This window comes from Nomascus leucogenys, chromosome 1a, assembly GCF_006542625.1.
Source record: "Nomascus leucogenys isolate Asia chromosome 1a, Asia_NLE_v1, whole genome shotgun sequence".
Taxonomy (NCBI): domain Eukaryota; kingdom Metazoa; phylum Chordata; class Mammalia; order Primates; family Hylobatidae; genus Nomascus; species Nomascus leucogenys.
The window spans coordinates 79,911,643-79,931,347 of record NC_044381.1 but is presented as its reverse complement, the minus strand read 5'-3'; the positions used below and the strand labels follow the sequence as shown (position 1 = coordinate 79,931,347).

The 19,705-nt window shown below is 36.9% G+C and overlaps 1 protein-coding gene across 1 annotated transcript in view; it reads left to right on the top strand.

Annotated features, from left to right (window-relative positions):
• Positions 1–19,705, top strand: part of KCNH5 (potassium voltage-gated channel subfamily H member 5) — a 351,733-nt gene that overhangs the window by 31,761 nt on the left and 300,267 nt on the right. The window contains exons 3-4 of the mRNA XM_030811835.1: positions 10,014–10,120; positions 14,930–15,058. Of these exons, the coding sequence (XP_030667695.1) occupies positions 10,014–10,120; positions 14,930–15,058 (236 nt within the window). The remainder of the gene's footprint in view (positions 1–10,013; positions 10,121–14,929; positions 15,059–19,705) is intronic.

Here is a 19,705-nt window from a genome sequence, read left to right as displayed (position 1 = left end):
ATTAGCTCTTTGCACCTATGAAAGAGCTGCTTTTCTTCTCCTAACACAAGTACCAGATTGCAAGTGCCTTAAAAGTAGGGTCTCCATCTTGCTCACTTTTGTATGCACAACAGGACACAAGACAAGGTCTTATGTCAGTATTTATTGAATTAGATTGGCTTGTTTTACAATAAACCGTAACCTAGGTCTCACATGCTCTGTATAGCATACTGTTATTTCTTGTATTTCATCCTGTGTTATGACATTTGAGGTGGGAGAGTTTTGGATTATACCATGCTTTTTAGCTGTATAAAAAAGTGTTTGAGTCTTCCCCCAAATTATCTTTACTTATCAGAAACAGTGTTTTCAAATGATCATGTTCTTAATGTAAACAATTATTACTTACTTGCATAAAATGCCAGATGTGTTTTGTTAACCTAAAAATTGCAACCAGTTTAATGTCCTTACAGAACAATGAAGACTAGCATCTGATATATGAACAAATATCTGACCTTTGTCAGTTTTTCTTGGAAGCATGATTTATTTTAATGTGTTCTTCTTTTAAACTTCCTTATTCTCTTTTAAAATTAAACTATATCCATTTTATGTTTGCTGTAGCATTATTTAGAAGACTGAAGACCTGGAAGTAATCAAAATATCCAGTAGTAGAAGTTTAGCTACATCATATGTTGTATATGCTGGAAGGACAATGACACTGGAAAAAACTAACAACATATTATGAAGTTAAAAAAAGCCTAAAACAAAATAAAACAACAAACCCAAAACCACCCCCAAAGCAGTTTATAAAACAGTGTTTGCATCATGACTCAAATTCTTTTACATGTAGCTTTTTCCCCATTTCTTGAATAAATCCAGAACAGCCTTTAAATGTGAGACACAAAATAACAGAGAGAGAAAAGAAGAAAATTAGATGCACATTTAGAAACACGGGGTTGATGGCTAAAAGTTATTATAGTATGTGGAATTACTGACTTATAAGTGAATATGGAGATAAGTATTTGACACTGAGAATATCCTTGTAAATAATTTTAAAAATTTTGCTTATCATAATAAGTTTTTAGACAGACATAAAAGAGTAAGAAGCTACAAAGCAGTGAGCTTCATTTTATATGGGAAAATACAACCTTTGACACTATATATCTCAGAAAAAAGAATCATTTTTGTATACAACTTGCATTAGATGAATTAAAGTCTATAGGGTTAAAGTGGCAACTAGGTAAATGATTACATGCCATAGTTTTAAATGTTCAAAAGTGAATTGTTTTATGGTAAAATAAAAACACATTAATTTGTGTTTTTATAATATCAAGAGGCTAATATTTCTTCCTTCTGTTCTCAATTTTTTTTTTTTTTTTTTTTTTTGAGACGGAGTCTCGCTCTGTCGCCCAGGCTGGAGTGCAGTGGCGCAATCTCGGCTCACTGCAAGCTCCGCCTCCCGGGTTCACGCCATTCTCCTGCCTCAGCCTCTCCAAGTAGCTGGGACTACAGGCGCCCGCCGCCACGCCCGGCTAATTTTTTGTGTTTTTAGTAGAGAGGGGGTTTCACCGTGGTCTCGATCTCCTGACCTCGTGATCCGCCTCCCAAAGTGCTGGGATTACAAGCGTGAGCCACCGCGCCCAGCCTTCTTCTGTTTTCTTATCTTTTTTCTTCTTTGTCCTTCTCAACCCCTCCCACGTTGGACCAGACACACAGAATCAAATTAAACATATTCCTCAGTTTGTCACAATATTATCATTTTGCTCTCTCTAAGCAAGGTTTCTCTTTATTTTATTTCATTTTTTTCCTTTTATTTCTTTTCCCTTTCATCCCATCCCCCTTCTTCCTTTTATGGTTATTAATTCTAGAGTATGTTTATTGTACGTCTTTCTAATCTGTCTTCTGCTTGTTTATTAAAGATGTGTATTCTTGAAATGATATTGCTTTGCATATTTTGGTTTTTAAGATCCATTTAATTCCTACCACACTGTAATATTTATGGTTTCTTACTCTTTTCATTCACCATTATGTTTTTAGACTTCTTTGTGTCACCATATGATGGTCTATTCATCATGTCTGATTGTTGTCTAATGTTCTAGTGTCTTCACAGCCTTCATTCTATTTATACATTCTAGTAGTCCTGGAATCTAACTTTGACACTTTGCTACCTCAAACAACTTGGAAATAAGAATCTTCCTACACAACTTCTTGTGGCCCTGTGTGAGAAGTTTTCTGTCTCTATCCCCAGAAATGGGATTGCTGGATAATAGAATATATGCAGAGTTTGTAAATTAACTGCTATAAGATTGTTGCCCAGAGTAGCCTTCCGTTTCCATTTTCAGCAGCCATTAGTGAGGATTCTGGTTTTCCTACATTTTTGCTATGTCATAATGGTACTGAAATTCCTATTTGAAAATATCTGATGTGTGCTAGGTATTGTCTCATTTTTGTTTTAGCTAAAATTATGACACTATGACACTTTCAGATCCTTAGGAATTTCAAACGTTGTCCATTTTACTGTGGACACTGCATTTTCCACACCTTTGGACTGTTTTGCTGTTTATTGGAGGACATGAAAAGTATTGCATGTTTAAAAGAGATTATAGACTTTGGGAGAATGACATTTAAAAGCATATGATCTTATCTCATGATCTGTAGAAGCTCTGACATTTGGGATATACTGTCATAGATTAGGTAGGAACCACTTTAGCATTTTACTTCTAATTAACCTGAAACTTTTTTTTTTTTTTTTTTTTGAGACGGAGTCTCGGTCTGTCACCCAGGCTGGAGTGCAGTGGCGCGATCTCGGCTCACTGCAAGCTCCGCCTCCCGGGTTCACACCATTCTCCTGCCTCAGCCTCTCCGAGTAGCTGGGACTACAGGCGCCCACCACCACACCCGACTAATTTTTTGTATTTTTAGTAGAGACGGGGTTTCACCGTGGTCTCGATCTCCTGACCTCGTGATCCACCCGCCTCGGCCTCCCAAAGTGCTGGGATTACAAGCGTGAGCCACTGCGCCCGGCCACCTGAAACTTTTAAAAGCCTATTCTGCTGTCATTTTTTGATTTCGTTTTGGATAGAGGGGTGAGAATAACAATCAGGTAGTTTAGGTAGGGAGGATTGAGGCGTAGATAGATAACTCTCAAATGCATTTTTTTGAAAGGCCATTTACAATCCCTTATCCAACCCCATCAAGTTAGACAATGAGTCAGAGATATTAAGAAACACTTTATTGGACAGATTTCACAGCAGTTTTATGAACACAGGATTATCTCAGCAGCTCCCAAGAGCATGTGACATATGATGGATGCCAGTCAGTCTGGCTGCATTTGGCTGAGGGCTGTGCTTCTCACGGTGAAACTGATGAAAAGTGTTGAAGGGCAGAGGTGTCTCGGTGATGTCAGACTCCAAAGATTAGAGATATACAATGCTATCCCTGTTTTTCCTTAATTACATGTCATGGATCAACTATTTATTTACTCCAGTGAAATCTTTTGAAGGCCATATAAATCAATGGGTTGTGAAACCTTTTGGTTATGATCCTCTGTATAAAAGAATGTCTTTGATTTATTCCAAAATTACCTCTTTCAGATTTTGAAAACTGTATTTTTTTTTTTTGAGACAAACTTTCGCTCTTTTTGCCCAGGCTGGAGTACAAAGGCATGATCTTGGCTCACTGCAACTTCCACCTCCTGGGTTCAAGTGATTCTTTTGCCTCAGCCTCCGAAGTCGATGGGGTTACAGGCACCCGCCACCACACCTGGCTAATTTTGTGTTTTTAGCGTAGATGGGGTTCACCTGGCCAGGCTGGTCTCGAACTCCTGACTTCAGGTGATCTGCCCGTCTCGGCCTCCCAAAGTGCTGGGATTACAGGCGTGAGCCACTGTGCCTGGCCGAAAACTGTATTCTTGTTTTTAATTTTTCCTCCTTAACTTCCCCTCTGTCAGGCTTTCTCTTTTTTGATCCTTTGACTGCAGATTTCAGTCCACCTCCCATTAACTTTTATGATTCTATGGTTGTGGCCAGTTCTGAGCTGGAGACCACATTTACCAACTGCGTTGAGTCTATCTGTGTTGCTCTTTTTTTGATGAAGCATTTGCTAATCTGTGAACTACAGCCTGCAGATAGTATTACCCTGTATTATGGTGACTGAATGTTTGTTCCATTTTAGTCTGGATACACTGTTGCACATTTAGCAGAGTAAGAGAGGTTGGTGGAACTCATGATTAGGTTATGTTTTCTTCAGAGTTGTAAGATTCTTTTCTCCTTTGGAAGTCTGTCAATCATTATAGCCATTCTTACTGCTAGGTACTATAATGAGGCTTGTTTGTGAGATTTTGAGAGCAGAGCAAGGGATCCAAGAATAAATAAATCCTGCTACAGGCCCAAACCACCTGTTCCTCAAAGTTTTCTAGGTCAGATACATATGAACGATAACTGCCAGATGCCTAGGCGAGCTGGGTATGGCCTAGACCAGGGCTGAAGAAAACATCCCTTATTCCCAAGATGAAACCAGTCAGTTGTGTGACAAGTAAAGTGGCCAGATTATACAGGAGCAGGTTCTGAGTGAGCGTTTGCTTCAACCTCATGGGCTTGTGAAGAAAGAAGATTCACAGAACCATGCACATCTCCCTTTAAGACACAGTGACCTTGCCTTTTGGAAAGCATGGTTCCTGGAGAATCCTGGAGAAGCTAGGGAGTGAGGCTGGGGTGGGGAAGGGGCCTTCTAGTCCCATCTGTACATTCCAGTCATATTTGAGCCATTGTGCAACACGTTATAATTTGTAACTTTATTTGCATTATCCTTTTGTCACCCTTTGTGTTATATTATTATTGTCATCATTTTACTGATGATGAAACTATGGGTCAGAGAGGATATACGACTTGTCCATAAATTATCCACTTTGTAAGTGGTCTTCCAAATGCAAAAATCCTCTGTTATACCATGACTGCCCAATATTATAACAGAGATAGATTGCTTCTGTGAATTCAATTTTATTTTCTTTTCAATAAAGTAACAGTGCAGTAGTTCATTTATAATTACTAAGGAGTAGCTTGGCATCCTATGTAAGAGAGCAGGTGGAAGTTTTGTAATTTTAAAAATATTTCCGTTACATATTCCTTGAGGATATTTAGTAGAAGATATGAAAACTATGTAAAATTATTATATATGGTTTCTAAAGCGTGTTGATTACTGTTTCTATAATTTGTGACCCCTCAAATTTCATTAACCATTCAAAGACTGCGTTGAGCTTCAGTCATCCTGAGTCAGGCTTCGGGAACCTGTAATAAAACATTTCAGCATTCACATGTGACAAAGCCAAGCAAATAAAGAAATGTGCCATGCCCATAGAGAATGGGGAATCATTGATTTATCAGTATGGCTTGTACAACTTTGGATGAAAATACTTTCAGAGATTGAATTAACCTCCAGAACACTTGCCTTGGGAGGATAGATAGATAGTACATTTTTGACATTCTTTATGGTCTGGTTTGAAATACCTCTTATTATTTAACTGCTTCATTTTGCTCCTTCAAATACATGTTCTGTCACTGGAAATATGTGGTATAATAAATGAAAAATCCGAGTGGAACAATGTAAGAAATGAAAGACTAAAAAAAAGTATTCGGATTTTAATAATATAGGATTATTTTTCTTAAGTGCCTTTATTTTCCTAGGATAAGTGATTTTAGCATTGGAAGGACTAAGGGAGGGATATTATGAAATTTTTATAGTTTATTTAAAAATTGCTTGTTTGTTTTTATCTTCTCTTCAGAATTTTAGCTGCATCAGACCTGTGTTGCATTTTTTCTTAGTTGGTGTTATTAAACCAATCCCTCAAAGAGCTTCTTTTTAAAATTTGAGTTGTAACTTACTTTTAAATCTTATTAGAGTTAATATTTGATAATTTTTATCCTAGTTGCTTGTTATATCATAAATTCTTATTTTGTTTTGCTGTTGACCAATTGTGAATATTATGTTTCAGTTTATTGAACCATAGACACCTGTCATTTAGTAGCAGTGTGAAATGGTTTTTCTTTCTTTCTTTTAAGACTACAAATATTTGCTTAGTTTAATTGCCCTTATCTTGAATTTTAAAATGTTTCTGCTTTATTAAGTTTCTTTAATTAAAAATAAAAGTTAGTAAAAAACTGATTTAAAAAGTTCACTTGTCTATAAAAATATTATGTACAATATTAAGCTAATTTTTTTTGGGAGAGGAGTGGCTTTATGTTCTTTAGCTGAATAATTCTAATTTAATTGTAATGCCTTCAAGAGATTTTTATAAAACTCACATGAGCTGAAATTTCAGCTTTGACAGTAACAGTGGCTTTTCAATGCCAGCTTGCAGGTATGCTTTGAGGTTTCCTGTGTTAGTCTAGATATAAGATTATGGAATTAAGAGTCTGCCATTTTATTCTGAGATCCTTTTACTTATTTTATTATTTTAATGACAATTAAAAATTTCCTTTTTAAATTAAATATATTAAAAATGAAGGAGTCAGGTTTCTCAGTGCTTGGACAATCTTTGATCTGCCTTACCCACTTCCATTTCTTACTTTCTAGAATTTTAGTTGCTTAGGTTAGGTTGGTGTTATAGAAGGTGGGCTTGAGTTACCCTGTAATTTCCAGTTGTAATGTGGTGCTGCTGTTGGATCCTGTGTGTCATTACTGGATCTCACTGACAAACTATGCCTTTTAGGTTGTAAATTTTATTGATTGATATTTTCAGGTGCAGATTTTCTGTGAAGATAATGAATCTGAACCTTCAGGGGCCCTCATTTGAGTGGATGTCTTTCGAGGCTGTGTTCGTAATCTTGTTTTATAATTTTGTATTCTTTTTAAGGAGGGCTTCACCGATTGTATAAGCTTCAGCCTCTACCACACTTTGGATCTGCCTCTAGTCAATATGTGAACTCTTTGAAAACTGAAAGAAAAGCAATAACAAAGATGTACGTTTGATCTTTCAAAATCTTAGTTAAGGTGTTTAGTAATGCCACATTTTCTTTCCTGGTGGAAGAAATGGTCTGGACAATCATACCGATCAGCAGAACTGTGTATCTAAAACCAGATGTACAACTGATGATTTTGAAAGCATTGAGAATGAAGTTTTAGAGACGTGTAGTTCTTGAGTGAGTTTTGTTATTTAGATGATCAGACTTTTGCCAAGGTTCTCTTAGAAAAGTAGAGAATGTCAAACATTAGAAAGGTTTTGTGGAATATGGACATTCACTCTTAAATCTATGTTTTGTGTGTTCCTCTAACCAGTGTAATAATGTACGATTCCTTCAAGATGCCAGCTTTACTTCCCTCCTGTTAGCCACACCTGTACCTATCTTAAGAAAATTCCCTGAAATAATGAGAATGTCAATGCGTTATATGTATAACATGCAATCCTCACTTTTTTAATGATAGCATGGGAACGTAACAAGGTCTATGCAAGCTGAAACCACATAATACTATCTTAATACTCAATAAAAATTATGATTGTTTTAGCATCTTTAAAAATGTTTGTCAAAACACTAAAAACTCTCTTACTGTTGGTTATCAATGCAGGGAGATAATATAATAGTAAAACTCATATTTATTTAGTATACTGTGATTTTGAACGTTAGAAACATTGAGAATGGAGGAAGTGTTTTATTTCTTCTTAAAAAACTTATGAGTCATTTAAACAATACTTGCCTTTTCAGAATGTATCTTTCTGTATAAAGAGAGCATCTTTTCTATCTTCTCAAAAATTGTCACCCTCCTTTCTGAGTTAGAATTAATTTCAAATATTTTATTCTTGCAGTTTCACTATTGTGAACAATGTACTAGAGCTCCTTTAATAAGGAGTTTTTTTTGTTTGTTTTTGTTTTTTATTTTTATTTTTTGCAGTATTTACTTGGAATATTTTTCCAGTCATTTTATTTTTGTCCTCATCCAGCTGACATTCTATTTTTCACACATTTTTATTTAGTTTCTTTCACATTTTGTATTGTTTTTGGGTTCTTATTTTTGTTCTAATTTTTTTTTTATTATTATACTTTAGGTTTTAGGGTACATGTGCACAATGTGCAGGTTTGTTACATATGTATCCGTGTGCCGTGTTGATTTCCTGCACCCATTAACTCGTCATTCAGCATTAGGTATATCTCCTAATGCTGTCCCTCCCCCCTCCCCCCACCCCACAACAGTCCCCGGAGTGTGATGTTCCCCTTCCTGTGTCCATGAGTTCTCATTGTTCAATTCCCACCTATGAGTGAGAACATGCGGTGTTTGGTTTTTTGTCCTTGCGATAGTTTACTGAGAATGATGTTTTCCAGTTTCATCCATGTGCCTACAAAGGACATGAACTCATCATTTTTTATGGCTGCATAGTATTCCATGGTGTATATGTGCCACATTTTCTTAATCCAGTCTATCGTTGTTGGACATTTGGGTTGGTTCCAACTCTTTGCTATTGTGAATAGTGCCGCAATAAACATACGTTTGTATGTGTCTTTATAGCAGCATGATTTATAGTCCTTTGGATATATACCCAGTAATGGGATGGCTGGGTCAAATGGTATTTCTAGTTCTAGATCCCTGAGGAATCACCACACTGACTTCCACAATGGTTGAACTAGTTTACAGTCCCACCAACAGTGTAAAAGTGTTCCTATTTCTCCACATCCTCTCCAGCACCTGTTGTTTCCTGATTTTTTAATGATGGCCATTCTAACTGGTGTGAGATGGTATCTCACTGTGGTTTTGATTTGCATTTCTCTGATGGCCAGTGATGATGAGCATTTCTTCATGTGTTTTTTTGCTGCATAAATGTCTTCTTTTGAGAAGTGTCTGTTCATGTCCTTTGCCCACTTTTTGATGGGGTTGTTTGTTTTTTTCTTGTAAATTTGTTTGATTTCATTGTAGATTCTGGATATTAGCCCTTTGTCAGATGAGTAGGTTGCAAAAATTTTCTCCCATTCTGTAGGTTGCCTGTTCACTCTGATGGTAGTTTCTTTTGCTGTGCAGAAGCTCTTTAGTTTAATGAGATCCCATTTGTCAATTTTGGCTTTTGTTGCCATTGCTTTTGGTGTTTTAGACATGAAGTCCTTGCCCACGCCTATGTCCTGAATGGTATTGCCTAGGTTTTCTTGTAGGATTTTAATGGTTTTAGGTCTAACATTTAAGTCTTTGACAAACCTGACAAAAACAAGAAATGGGGAAAGGATTCCCTATTTAATAAATGGTGCTGGGAAAACTGGCTAGCCATATGTAGAAAGCTGAAACTGGATCCCTTCCTTTGTTTGTTTTTAAACTGGTGTCACCTCCTCTGGGAAACCTTCATCCTTTTTGTCACAACCACTTTCCTCATTTATACTGATGAGTTCACCTTCACTAAGTCCTTTTGGTTGCATATTTAGAGTCTCCCAAATGGCAGGAGTATCATTTCCATGGTCACCTATTTCTCTTATAACTTCATTTATGTTCAATTTGAATTCCACTTCCAACATTATTATTTTTCATTTCTTTGGTGGACTTTAGTTTTTGTTGGCTGCTTATTGCTTTTGATTATCCATTTTTGTAAAATGTCATGTGGGTTTATCACTGAGAGAAAAGGAGGCAATATGACTACATGCTTTTCTGTCTGTGCGTGAACTGAATAACAACCATGCTGTTTCCAATACTGACAGGTTTTGAAAGAAGTGATGTGGTCGGTGACTGGTTTTGAAGGTGCATCTGTTATTTTCCAGTGATTTGTAGACTGAAGATCAGGCAGCAAAGCTTGCACTTTGTGCAATTACTCACAGTTAACATACTGTGGAAACTGTAATTTGAACTGTGCTGTGGAACTGGTGTTATTTAACTAAACCACAGTGACTGAAATGTGTGCATACAAGAACTGTGTAAAGCAAGAACTGCCTCTCATGATTTGACTATTTTGTGTAGGAGCAACATTATATTTTGTAGCCACATTTGACTAATCAAAGACAACTATATGATTTTTGTAGCATTTGAAAGGCAACACAAAAGTGAAATCGATTGTTTGTTTTTTTTCCCCCCAGTTTTATGTATGGGGAATTGACTGACAAGAAGACCATTGAGAAAGTCAGGCAAACTTTTGACAACTATGAATCAAACTGCTTTGAAGTTCTTCTGTACAAGAAAAACAGTAGGTATCTCAATTATTAATAAGATGTGCCAACTCTTTATTAATATTATGTTTGGTAAGTCATAGTGGAGCTAAAATGTAGAGAGCATGTAAAACTTCTATTGCTTCTTTTCTTGGCAGGGGCACAGGTTGCTGGTGAAATTAGATAATAAAATTAATAAATAATTCTACCTATGAAAAGCAACCTTTTGAGGAATGGAAGAAAAATGTGATGCATCTTAAATATGACTTTTGTATCAGGCAGCAAAATATTTTGTAATTAATGCTTATAATAAAGGTCCTATAATTATGTGACAACAACTAAAAATGACAGATACATGTATTAATTTCTTCTTATGGTTAAAGGAAACGGTAATGGCTAACACTGGATATGTGCAATTACCTTTCTGCACAAACATAGGCAATGTGAATATGTGGTAGCTACTTGAGGGGAATCTCTACCAATATGGCCTTTTGTCAGCCTCTGACTCTTTTGTGAGAAAGCCCAGTAGAAGTAGTCATTGTTCTCAGAACAGGTCATTCACATTTGGTAAATTTGTGTTGATTGTTGTGAACTTTCTCTGGGACGAGATTTGTATGTGGTGAGGTATGCATTATATAATGACATAGTATTTCATGATATAGACTTTCCATCAGAGTTTGGAGGGAAAAGAACCAACATAACAAAAACCAGTGAGTATACTCAACAACTCAGTCCCCTTTCTAATTCACTTTATTTGCATGGTTACTTACATTTATCTTTTTGCTGTTTCCTCAAATTGTTCTTTCTTTGTTTTTTGAAATGAACAGTCACTTCATAAGATGAGTCAATTTATTTATTGTTAATAGCAAATGATAGCAAAGTCCACTATTATCTTTGATGGAAATTGATGGTTACTAAATTCTTCCCAAGTTTGGAAAACATTCTCACTTCAACAGGAAACATCTGTTCCATGTTCAGTGCCTGTTGGATCTTGTGGAGCATAATTTATCTTCTCCATTTACTTGAAACATTTTTTATCTGTGGAATATTTGGAATTAAAATTCGATTTCTCGTTTTATTGGTAGACTAACAAAGGAATAACAGTGTGAGGCATTGCCTCAAAGTAGTGCACTTGATAATGGAAACATTTGTTTTTAGTAATTTTACTTAAGGAATGGCTTATCTTATTTTTCGTTTTACATCAAGGCCAAAGAGAATTTCAGTTTGAAGTCATAGCTAAATGTCAGCTAGCTTGTCACCTAGAAAACAATGCCTTCTGAATGGTCAGCTCTGTCCTCTGTAAGAAAAAAGGCAGGCTGTAGGTGCTTTCTGGGTCTTTTTTGCCAAGTCTAAGTACATATTGATAATTTGTAGGAGACCTGTATATCAAAAAACCCTTCATTTTCATATGGTTTGTTAACCCTTCAATAATTTAGATATGTACTCCAAGTTTAGCAATAATGTAAGAATATTCTATATAACTAAGGTCGTTCACTCTCTGACATTTAAGCAAAATAAACAAACATTTGCCTGACTTTAAAGCCCCAAAGACAAGTCCTTAGTTCCTGAGTTTCTCAAAAAATATCTTAGTGAAGCCTAGGTGACATAGTAAGACCCTGCCTCTACGAAAAAAAAAAAAAATAGCTGGGCATGGAGGCACATGCCTGTAGTCCCAGCTACTCAGGAGGCTGAGGCAGGTGGATCGCTTGGGCCCAGGAGTTCGAGGCTGCAGTGAGCTATGATCATGCTACTGTATTCCAGCCTGGGTGACAGAGCAAGATCCTGTAATGACAACCACCACAACAAAATATCTTAGTGGAATTTCTGTTTATTTACTTTAAATCATGTTAGTAATTACTTGAAGTTTACATTTCCAGAAGTCCTTCCAAGGTAGTTTAGATATTTTGCCTTATGTTAATGGATTGAAATTATTATCTGACCATTGTTCAGGCCTATCTGGTTCTTTCCAGATGACTCTCTATGCAGATAAGTGCCTGCTTATAGCCAATAGGAGATATACCCCATAGCATTGAAAGTTAAAACTCGTGCCTCCTTTCTGTGCACTATCTGCATTGGGTTTTGTTTTTGTTTTCCTCTTTAGTGAAGGATAGGTGTTATCCATGTATTATAATGGAGTTTTGCTATTTAAATGCAGCTTTTAAAAAGTCTTGTAAATAGCTGAAAGGTTTTTAACATCAACTGAGAAAAGTATATTTTTGTGATTTAAAAAAAAATGTTAGGTAGAAAAATTCACGTCTGTACAAAACTGTTTTGGGAATGCCTACGTGCCAAGTTCTCCCAATACTTCCTTTAAGCAATTAGGTTAAACACCATTTTGCAAATGGGGGAATTGCGGCATCTGATTGAATATGCATAACCATTGAAATTTTAGTGTGCAGTCTTCTGTAGGTCCAGTGCTCTGATTAATAGGGGGCTGTTTCTACTGTGGGGAAATAAATGGTAGCTCTGAGCTTAAAATAGCTCTTTCTGGCCAGGCACGGTGGCTCACGCCTGTGATCCCAGCACTTTGGGAGGCCGAGGCGGGCAGATCACGAGGTCAGGAGATTGAGACCATCCTGGCTAACACGGTGAAACCCCGTCTCTACTAAAAATAGAAAAAATTAGCCGGGCGTGGTGGTGGGTGCCTGTAGTCCCAGCTACTCGGGAGGCTGAGGCAGGAGAATGGTGTGAACCCGGGCGGTGGAGCTTGCAGTGAGCCCAGATCGCGCCACTGCAGTCGGGCCTGGAGGAAACAGCGAGACTCCATCTCAAAAAAAAAAAAAAAAAAAAAAAATATATATATATATATAATAAAAAAAAAAAATATATAAAAAAAAAAAAATATATATATATATATATATATATATATATATGTATACTCAAAGGCAGAACTGACAGCCGAGGCTCCTCCAAGTCATCAGTATCAATGCTGGAACACTGCACCGAGATTCAGCGGCGGCAGGTTCCTCTGCTTAACCCTCCCAGACTCCCCAGCCCCCTGAACCCCAAATCCAGAATATGAAGAATCTGTCACCAGATACTTGGCAGATACTCAGGCTACTTGGGGAAAAATGACCCTGTGGCTTGGAAAGTTGAAAAACAATTACCTTCATATCTAAAGCAGTTTTAAAGAGAGCCCAGACTCTGTGCCAGAATTTGAAAAGTTGCGGTTTTCACAGGAAGGCATGAAATCTAACATCATCTCTTTCTGTTCGCATTTCTAACAGACCTTGGAAAATTACTTTTTTTAGTGCCCCTTTTTCTTTGTTTATGACCCTTCTGCCTTAAGCTCACTGTGTTGGAATAGCCACAGGCCAGGTATCCACTAACGTCTGGGTCTGGTGATTTGTAAAACCGTGCACATCACTCACAGTTCCTGGACACGCTGTGTAAAATATGAAAACAGAAAAAAATGAACAAGCCTCTCGGGGAGATGATGTGATTATTTCTGAGGTCCCTGTCTCATTCTACCATCATTTTGGAAAGGGCCACGTCCTTCCATAGGCCCCCTGGGGTTGCAGAAAACCTGATTGTCACAGCTGAATAGTCCCATAGAAATCTCCTTTCTCTAATTCTCTGACTTCTTGAGCTTGGTAGTTATCTCATCCTGTCCAAATGAAAAATTCCCCTTTGTGGTGACATTAGGTGACTTTTTTATTTTTTATTTTTTTAGGCCATGGGAATAGAAGTGCTTCTTATTCAGTTCTCAATGGAAGCTAGTAAAAGGCTAGGGTCTTACCTACAGACTATTAATAGCTGCACGTTTCACTCCCCAGATCCTAAACCTTACAAAAACCTTTATGTCTTAAAATAGAATATTTGGAGGGGCTTTACTGCACTGTGGCTTGAAGAGAATATGATGAGAAACGTGTCTCTTTGATTGTAATGTAAATGTGTCTCTTTGATTGTAATGGAACCTTCCTTCAGTGTTTTATCACCTAACAGATAATTACACCTTTGAAGGCATTTCTTGGTGCCTTCACATATTTCTATTTGTTATATACCAGTTCCTGACTTGTCCAAATAGTAAGCCTTGAATACTTTGATACCCTCTGTCCTAGAGGGCAGAGTCTGCAGTAGCTATCCTTTGAAGAACGTGGTGATAAGAGTCCAGCTTCATGCTCTTTGAGTGAGGGAGGTAGGAAGCAGTGGCTCAAAAAGATGCCTGGGGACCTCAAAGGCTGGGGACATGTCTTTTTTTCCTTCAGCCTGCCTTAACAGTTTCAGGTAGAGCTCTGTGTACATCAGGCATCAAGTTTTGCTGACATCCTCTCTCTCTGATGTGGGGATGCAGTCAAAGCCACGGAGCTATCATATAAGTCTATCTGACTGATGAGAGAGCCTTGGGATAGAAACAGTATTTTAGATGTTCCTCCAAGAGGAATGCTTATTAGAAGATCAGGAATGGCTGTTGCAGTTAATTGGAAACACTTGTCAAAGTGACATGACGAGAGAAGCAGATAGGAGTGATCACAATTGGTAAGACTCTCAGAAGAAAGTTGGTGAGAGCAACAGTGGTTGAGGGACCCAGACCTACAGGTGTTGCTGGGATTGCTTAAGTAGCAAGACTGCCTTTGTGTTCCTGCATTGTGAAATGACAGCCTGTGCTTTACTTTAGAATTTTGATATTTTGGCTTGAATACTGTGTTTATTAAATTTGAACAACTGGTAGTTGATACAAAATTAAAGGTTTATGGATCGTTTGTAGTAATTAATATACTGCTGTTTTGGTGTTGATTCCTGGCATAGCTGTTGGCAGCTGAAGGAAGAAGGAAGCCAGGAGACCAAACCACTGCTGTGGCTGTGCCACACTCTAATGTCCTTTCCCCCACTTCTTTCTGTTACAGGAACCCCTGTTTGGTTTTATATGCAAATTGCACCAATAAGAAATGAACATGAAAAGGTGGTCTTGTTCCTGTGTACTTTCAAGGATATTACGTTGTTCAAACAGCCAATAGAGGATGATTCAACAAAAGGTAATTTTCAAAAGAATTACTACACTGAAAAATTAGGCTGTTGCTAAAAGATCTTCTTCTTATTTTACCTCCGCTGGTTGAACTGGAAAACAAAATTCTACTATGTGGCCTTTCTTTTGCTTCATTCTTGGAATCTGTTTTATTCAATCATATTGTTGGAATAGAAATAGCATGGCTATCCAAAGTTGAAATATAGATTGGTTAACTTATAGCACGAGTAAGAAATTTTATAGAGCATTTTTTTTGTTTTGTTTTTAGTCAAGGTCTCACTCTGTTGCTCAGGCTGGAGTGTAGTGGTGTCATCTCAGCTCACGGTAATTTCCATCTGCCAGTCTCAAGTGATCCCCCCACCTCAGCCTCCTGAGTAGCTGGGACTATAGGTGTGCGCCACCATACCTGGCTAATTTTTCTATTTTTTGTAGAGTCAGGGTTTCGCCATGTTGCCCAGGCTGGTTTCAAACACTTGGGCTCAACTTATCTGCCCACCTTGGCCTCCCAAAGTGCTGGGATTACAGGCATGGGCCATGTGCCTGGCTGCGCATTGTTAATTTTGAATCAATATGATTGGAATTTCAACACCTCATACCATGGTGAGCTTTAGAGCCAAAACGTAACAATTGGTGGAATGGTTTGGGTGAAATCTAACTAGAGCTCAGTTGGTTAGCTGATTGAATTTTGTTGAATTAAAATTGTAATAGTTGACTTTTTCAAGTTACTTTTCAATTTTTATTTATTTTGTTGTGTAGTCCCTAGAGTAGATGTTGCTAGATTATGGAAAGAATAATTTTGTCACCAGGAGAGTGGCTGGCAAAATGCAAACCTTCTGACTGTAGTCTTATTGACTATAATAGTCAAAGAGACTGCTATAGAAACCACTGGTCAGTGGCATTTGCTTTTACCTCCTTTTCTATGTAGTTTATTCCCAATTTATTCTCTCCAATTATGTTTAAATTAGAAACTGGTGTCATATAAATGAAGAATTTCAAATAACCTTAGAAGTAGTTTTTATGAAATGTTATTTTTAATAATCTCTTAGGAAACTAAAAATAAAATGTCTTCCTCTTTGCATTTGGCAAACATCGCCTTTCCTTACTTCTTTTTAAAAAACTGGCATAGAAACTTTAATCTTTCCAACTGTAATCATAATTATAGAAAAAATCACAGTAAGTTTATTCCTTGCATAGGAACTCACATATATAATATTGTATCTGCACAGTTTCTGGTTAACATCAAATTGCAAGAGGATAATTTTTACAGTGTGCAAACCATTCAAAGTATGACAGAGAACAATTTATTTGTACTTTGAAGATTGAATAAAGTATTCAATTTGGACCCATACTCCCTGTTCTATGCCTTTACACATAGACTCAGTGCCTGGGAAATTTAAGATAACTACAAATACTACTTTTAAACTGAACAGTCTTCTAATAATATTTAGGTTTAATGCTCATTTGTTTGTTTTAAAATTCATGGTGCTCCATCTAACAGCCAAAGAATACATATTCTTCACCTCACATGGAGTGGAGCATTCACCAGAGAGATCACACTCTGGGCCGTAAAACCTACCTTAATAAATTTTAAAAAATATAAATCTTAAAAAGTATGTTCTCAGACCAAAGTAGAATTAAACTAGAAATGAGTAACAGAAAGATATCTGGAAGATCCCAAAATATTTGGAAATTAAACATGTTTCTAAATAAATCAAAGAAGCAGCCTTAAGATAAGTTAGAAAAATATTTTTAACTAAAGAAAAATGAAAATACAGTTTATCAAATTTGTGAGATGCAGCAAAAGCAGTGCTTAAGGGAAATATGTAACATTAAATGCATATATTAGAAAAGAAGAAAGACATAAAATCAATAACCTAAGATTCTACCTTACAAAACTAGATAAAGAAAAACAATTTAAACCAAAGCAAACTGAAGACAAGAAATAATAAACCTTGCAGCAGAAATCAATGAGCTAGGCAATAGGACAACATTAGAGAAAATCACAAAAACCCAAAGCTGGTTCTTTGAACAGGTCATTAAAGTTAGTAAACCTCTAGCCAGGCTAACTGAGAAAAAAGGGTAAAGACACAAATTACCAATATCAGAAATTAAAGACATGGACATTCAAGCAGAGTAAAGGGCTACTGTGAACAACTCTATAGCTACCATTGATAAATTGGATGAAACAGACCAGTTCCTTGAAACATGCAAACTACCAAAACTTAACAGAAGGAAAAATAGATAAACTTCATTTGTGCTTTATTTATTTAAAAAATTAACAATAATTAATAATCTTCCAAAACCAAGAAAAGAACAGGTGCAGATGGTTTCATTGGTAAGCTCTACCATACATTTAGGGAAGAAATAATAGCAGTTCTTCCAGTCTTTTCCAGATAATAGAAGCAGCGGGAGCTCTCTTAACTTATTCTGAGGCAAGCACTACCCATATAGCAAAACCAGAAAAAGAGGCCGGGCACGGTGGCTCACGCTTGTAATCCCAGCACTTTGGGAGGCCGAGGTGGGCGGATCACGAGGTCAGGAGATCAAGACCACGGTGAAACCCCGTCTCTACTAAAAAAATACAAAAAATTAGCCGGGCGTGGTGGCGGGCGCCTGTAGTCCCAGCTACTCGGCGAGGCTGAGGCAAGAGAATGGCATGAACCCGGGAGGCGGAGCTTGCAGTGAGCCGAGATTGCGCCACTGCACTCCAGCCTGGGTGACAGAGCAAGATTCCGTCTCAAAAAAAAAAAAAAAAAAAAAACCAGAAAAAGACATTACAAGAAAGGAAAACTACAGACATATATATGTACATATTTTATTATTTATTATTTTTTATTTTTTTTGAGACGGAGTCTCACTCTGTCCCCCAGGCTGGAGTGCAGTGGTGCCATCTCGGCTCACTGCAAGCTCCGCCTCCCGGGTTCATGCCATTCTCCTGCCTCAGCCTCCGGAGTAGCTGGGACTACAGGTGCCCGCCACCATGCCCGGCTAATTTTTTTTTTTGTATTTTTAGTAGAGACGGGGTTTCACTGTGTTAGCCAGGATGGTCTTGATCTCCTGACCTCGTGATCCACCCACCTCGGCCTCCCAAACCAATGTGTTTCATGAATATAGGTTCAAAATCCTCTACAAAAATTGAATCCAACAATATCTAAAAAGAATTATGACAACCAAGTGGGGTTTATCCCACTTATGCAAGGCTGGTTTAACATGCAAAAACCAATTGCTGTAATCTACCATATAAAAATGTAATTCACAAAATGATGAAGAAAAGTCATGGTTATGCCAGTCAGCACAGAGAAAGCACCTGATGAAATCCAGCACTTGTTCATGATAAAAGCTCTCAGTAAAGTCTGAATAGAGAGGAACTTCTCTAGTTGGATAAGGAACATCTATAAAAAGCCTATAATATTCTAACTATTTTTTCTTGTACCCATTAACCATCTCCCCATCCTACTCCCCAACTACCCTTCCCAGCCTCTTGTAACCATCCTTCTACTCTTTATGTCCCTGATGTCAATTGTTTTCATTTTTACATAACTAAAAGAGTTTAATTGGATTGTTTGTAACACAAAGGATAAATGCTTGAGAGGATGTATACCTCATTCTCCATGATGTGACCATTATGCATTGCATGCCTGTATCAAAACATCTCATATACCTATAAATATATACAGCTACTATGTACCCCAAAAAATTAAAAACAAAAAAATTCTACAGCTAACAATGGTCTATATCTTAAAGTTATATATTTTTAAACAAAAGAGAAATGATTGGCATCTGATTTGTGACCTAACATATTCATACATGAATGTTAATCAGACTGAGTAAAAAGCTTTGATCATAGTCTTTTCCTCTCAAAAATATGTATTTGTATTTGCACTAGATGATTATTGTTTTCTCTCATTTACTTTAAGTGATTTCATGGCACAGATGAAGTTGGCCAAAGAAAGTACAGTACTTTTGCAGCAGTTTTGACCTGCTGAACCTAAGTGGTGGTGTCAGTAACTACATATCTATTTATGGAAACTCAGAGTTGGCAACATTTTGCAGTGAAGTTGGGGAAAGGGTGCTGGTATTGAAGTGTTGGCTTTTCTTTCTGAAATTAATGCTTCTCCATTTATCTGCATCCCCACATCAGAATCACAGAACTCTTTGTAAGGCTCAGTCTCTTTGAAATGAATAATTCATTTTTATACAAAATGATATTTGAAAAAGCTCCAGACAACTCAGACCACTTGATTTTTTAACTATGAGTTTGATAGACATGTAAATTAGAATTTATAGGGAAAATCAGACCCCATTGTGAAAAGCATTAGAGAAAAAGATCTCTTTCCAGTGCCAGAATCTGTAGATTAGCTTATTTTAAATAGACTTTTGAGACTTCTCTGTATCTTCCAAACACACAGCAGATTACCGAAAAAGTATTGTAAAATGTAACTATGAATGGTGTGTATGAGCTACTTTCTATTATTCATGTGAACTGTACATTTAAGATGAAAAATTCAATAGAAATAAAATATTTATGCCATTAAGTCATCATCCTATATCTTGAAGCTAGCAGTGTAGGAAAGTATGTTTTAAAATATTGGCATAAGCACCTATCTTTCAACTTTTTAAATCAAGTAAAGGAACCATGGAACTTTTGGGAAATAAT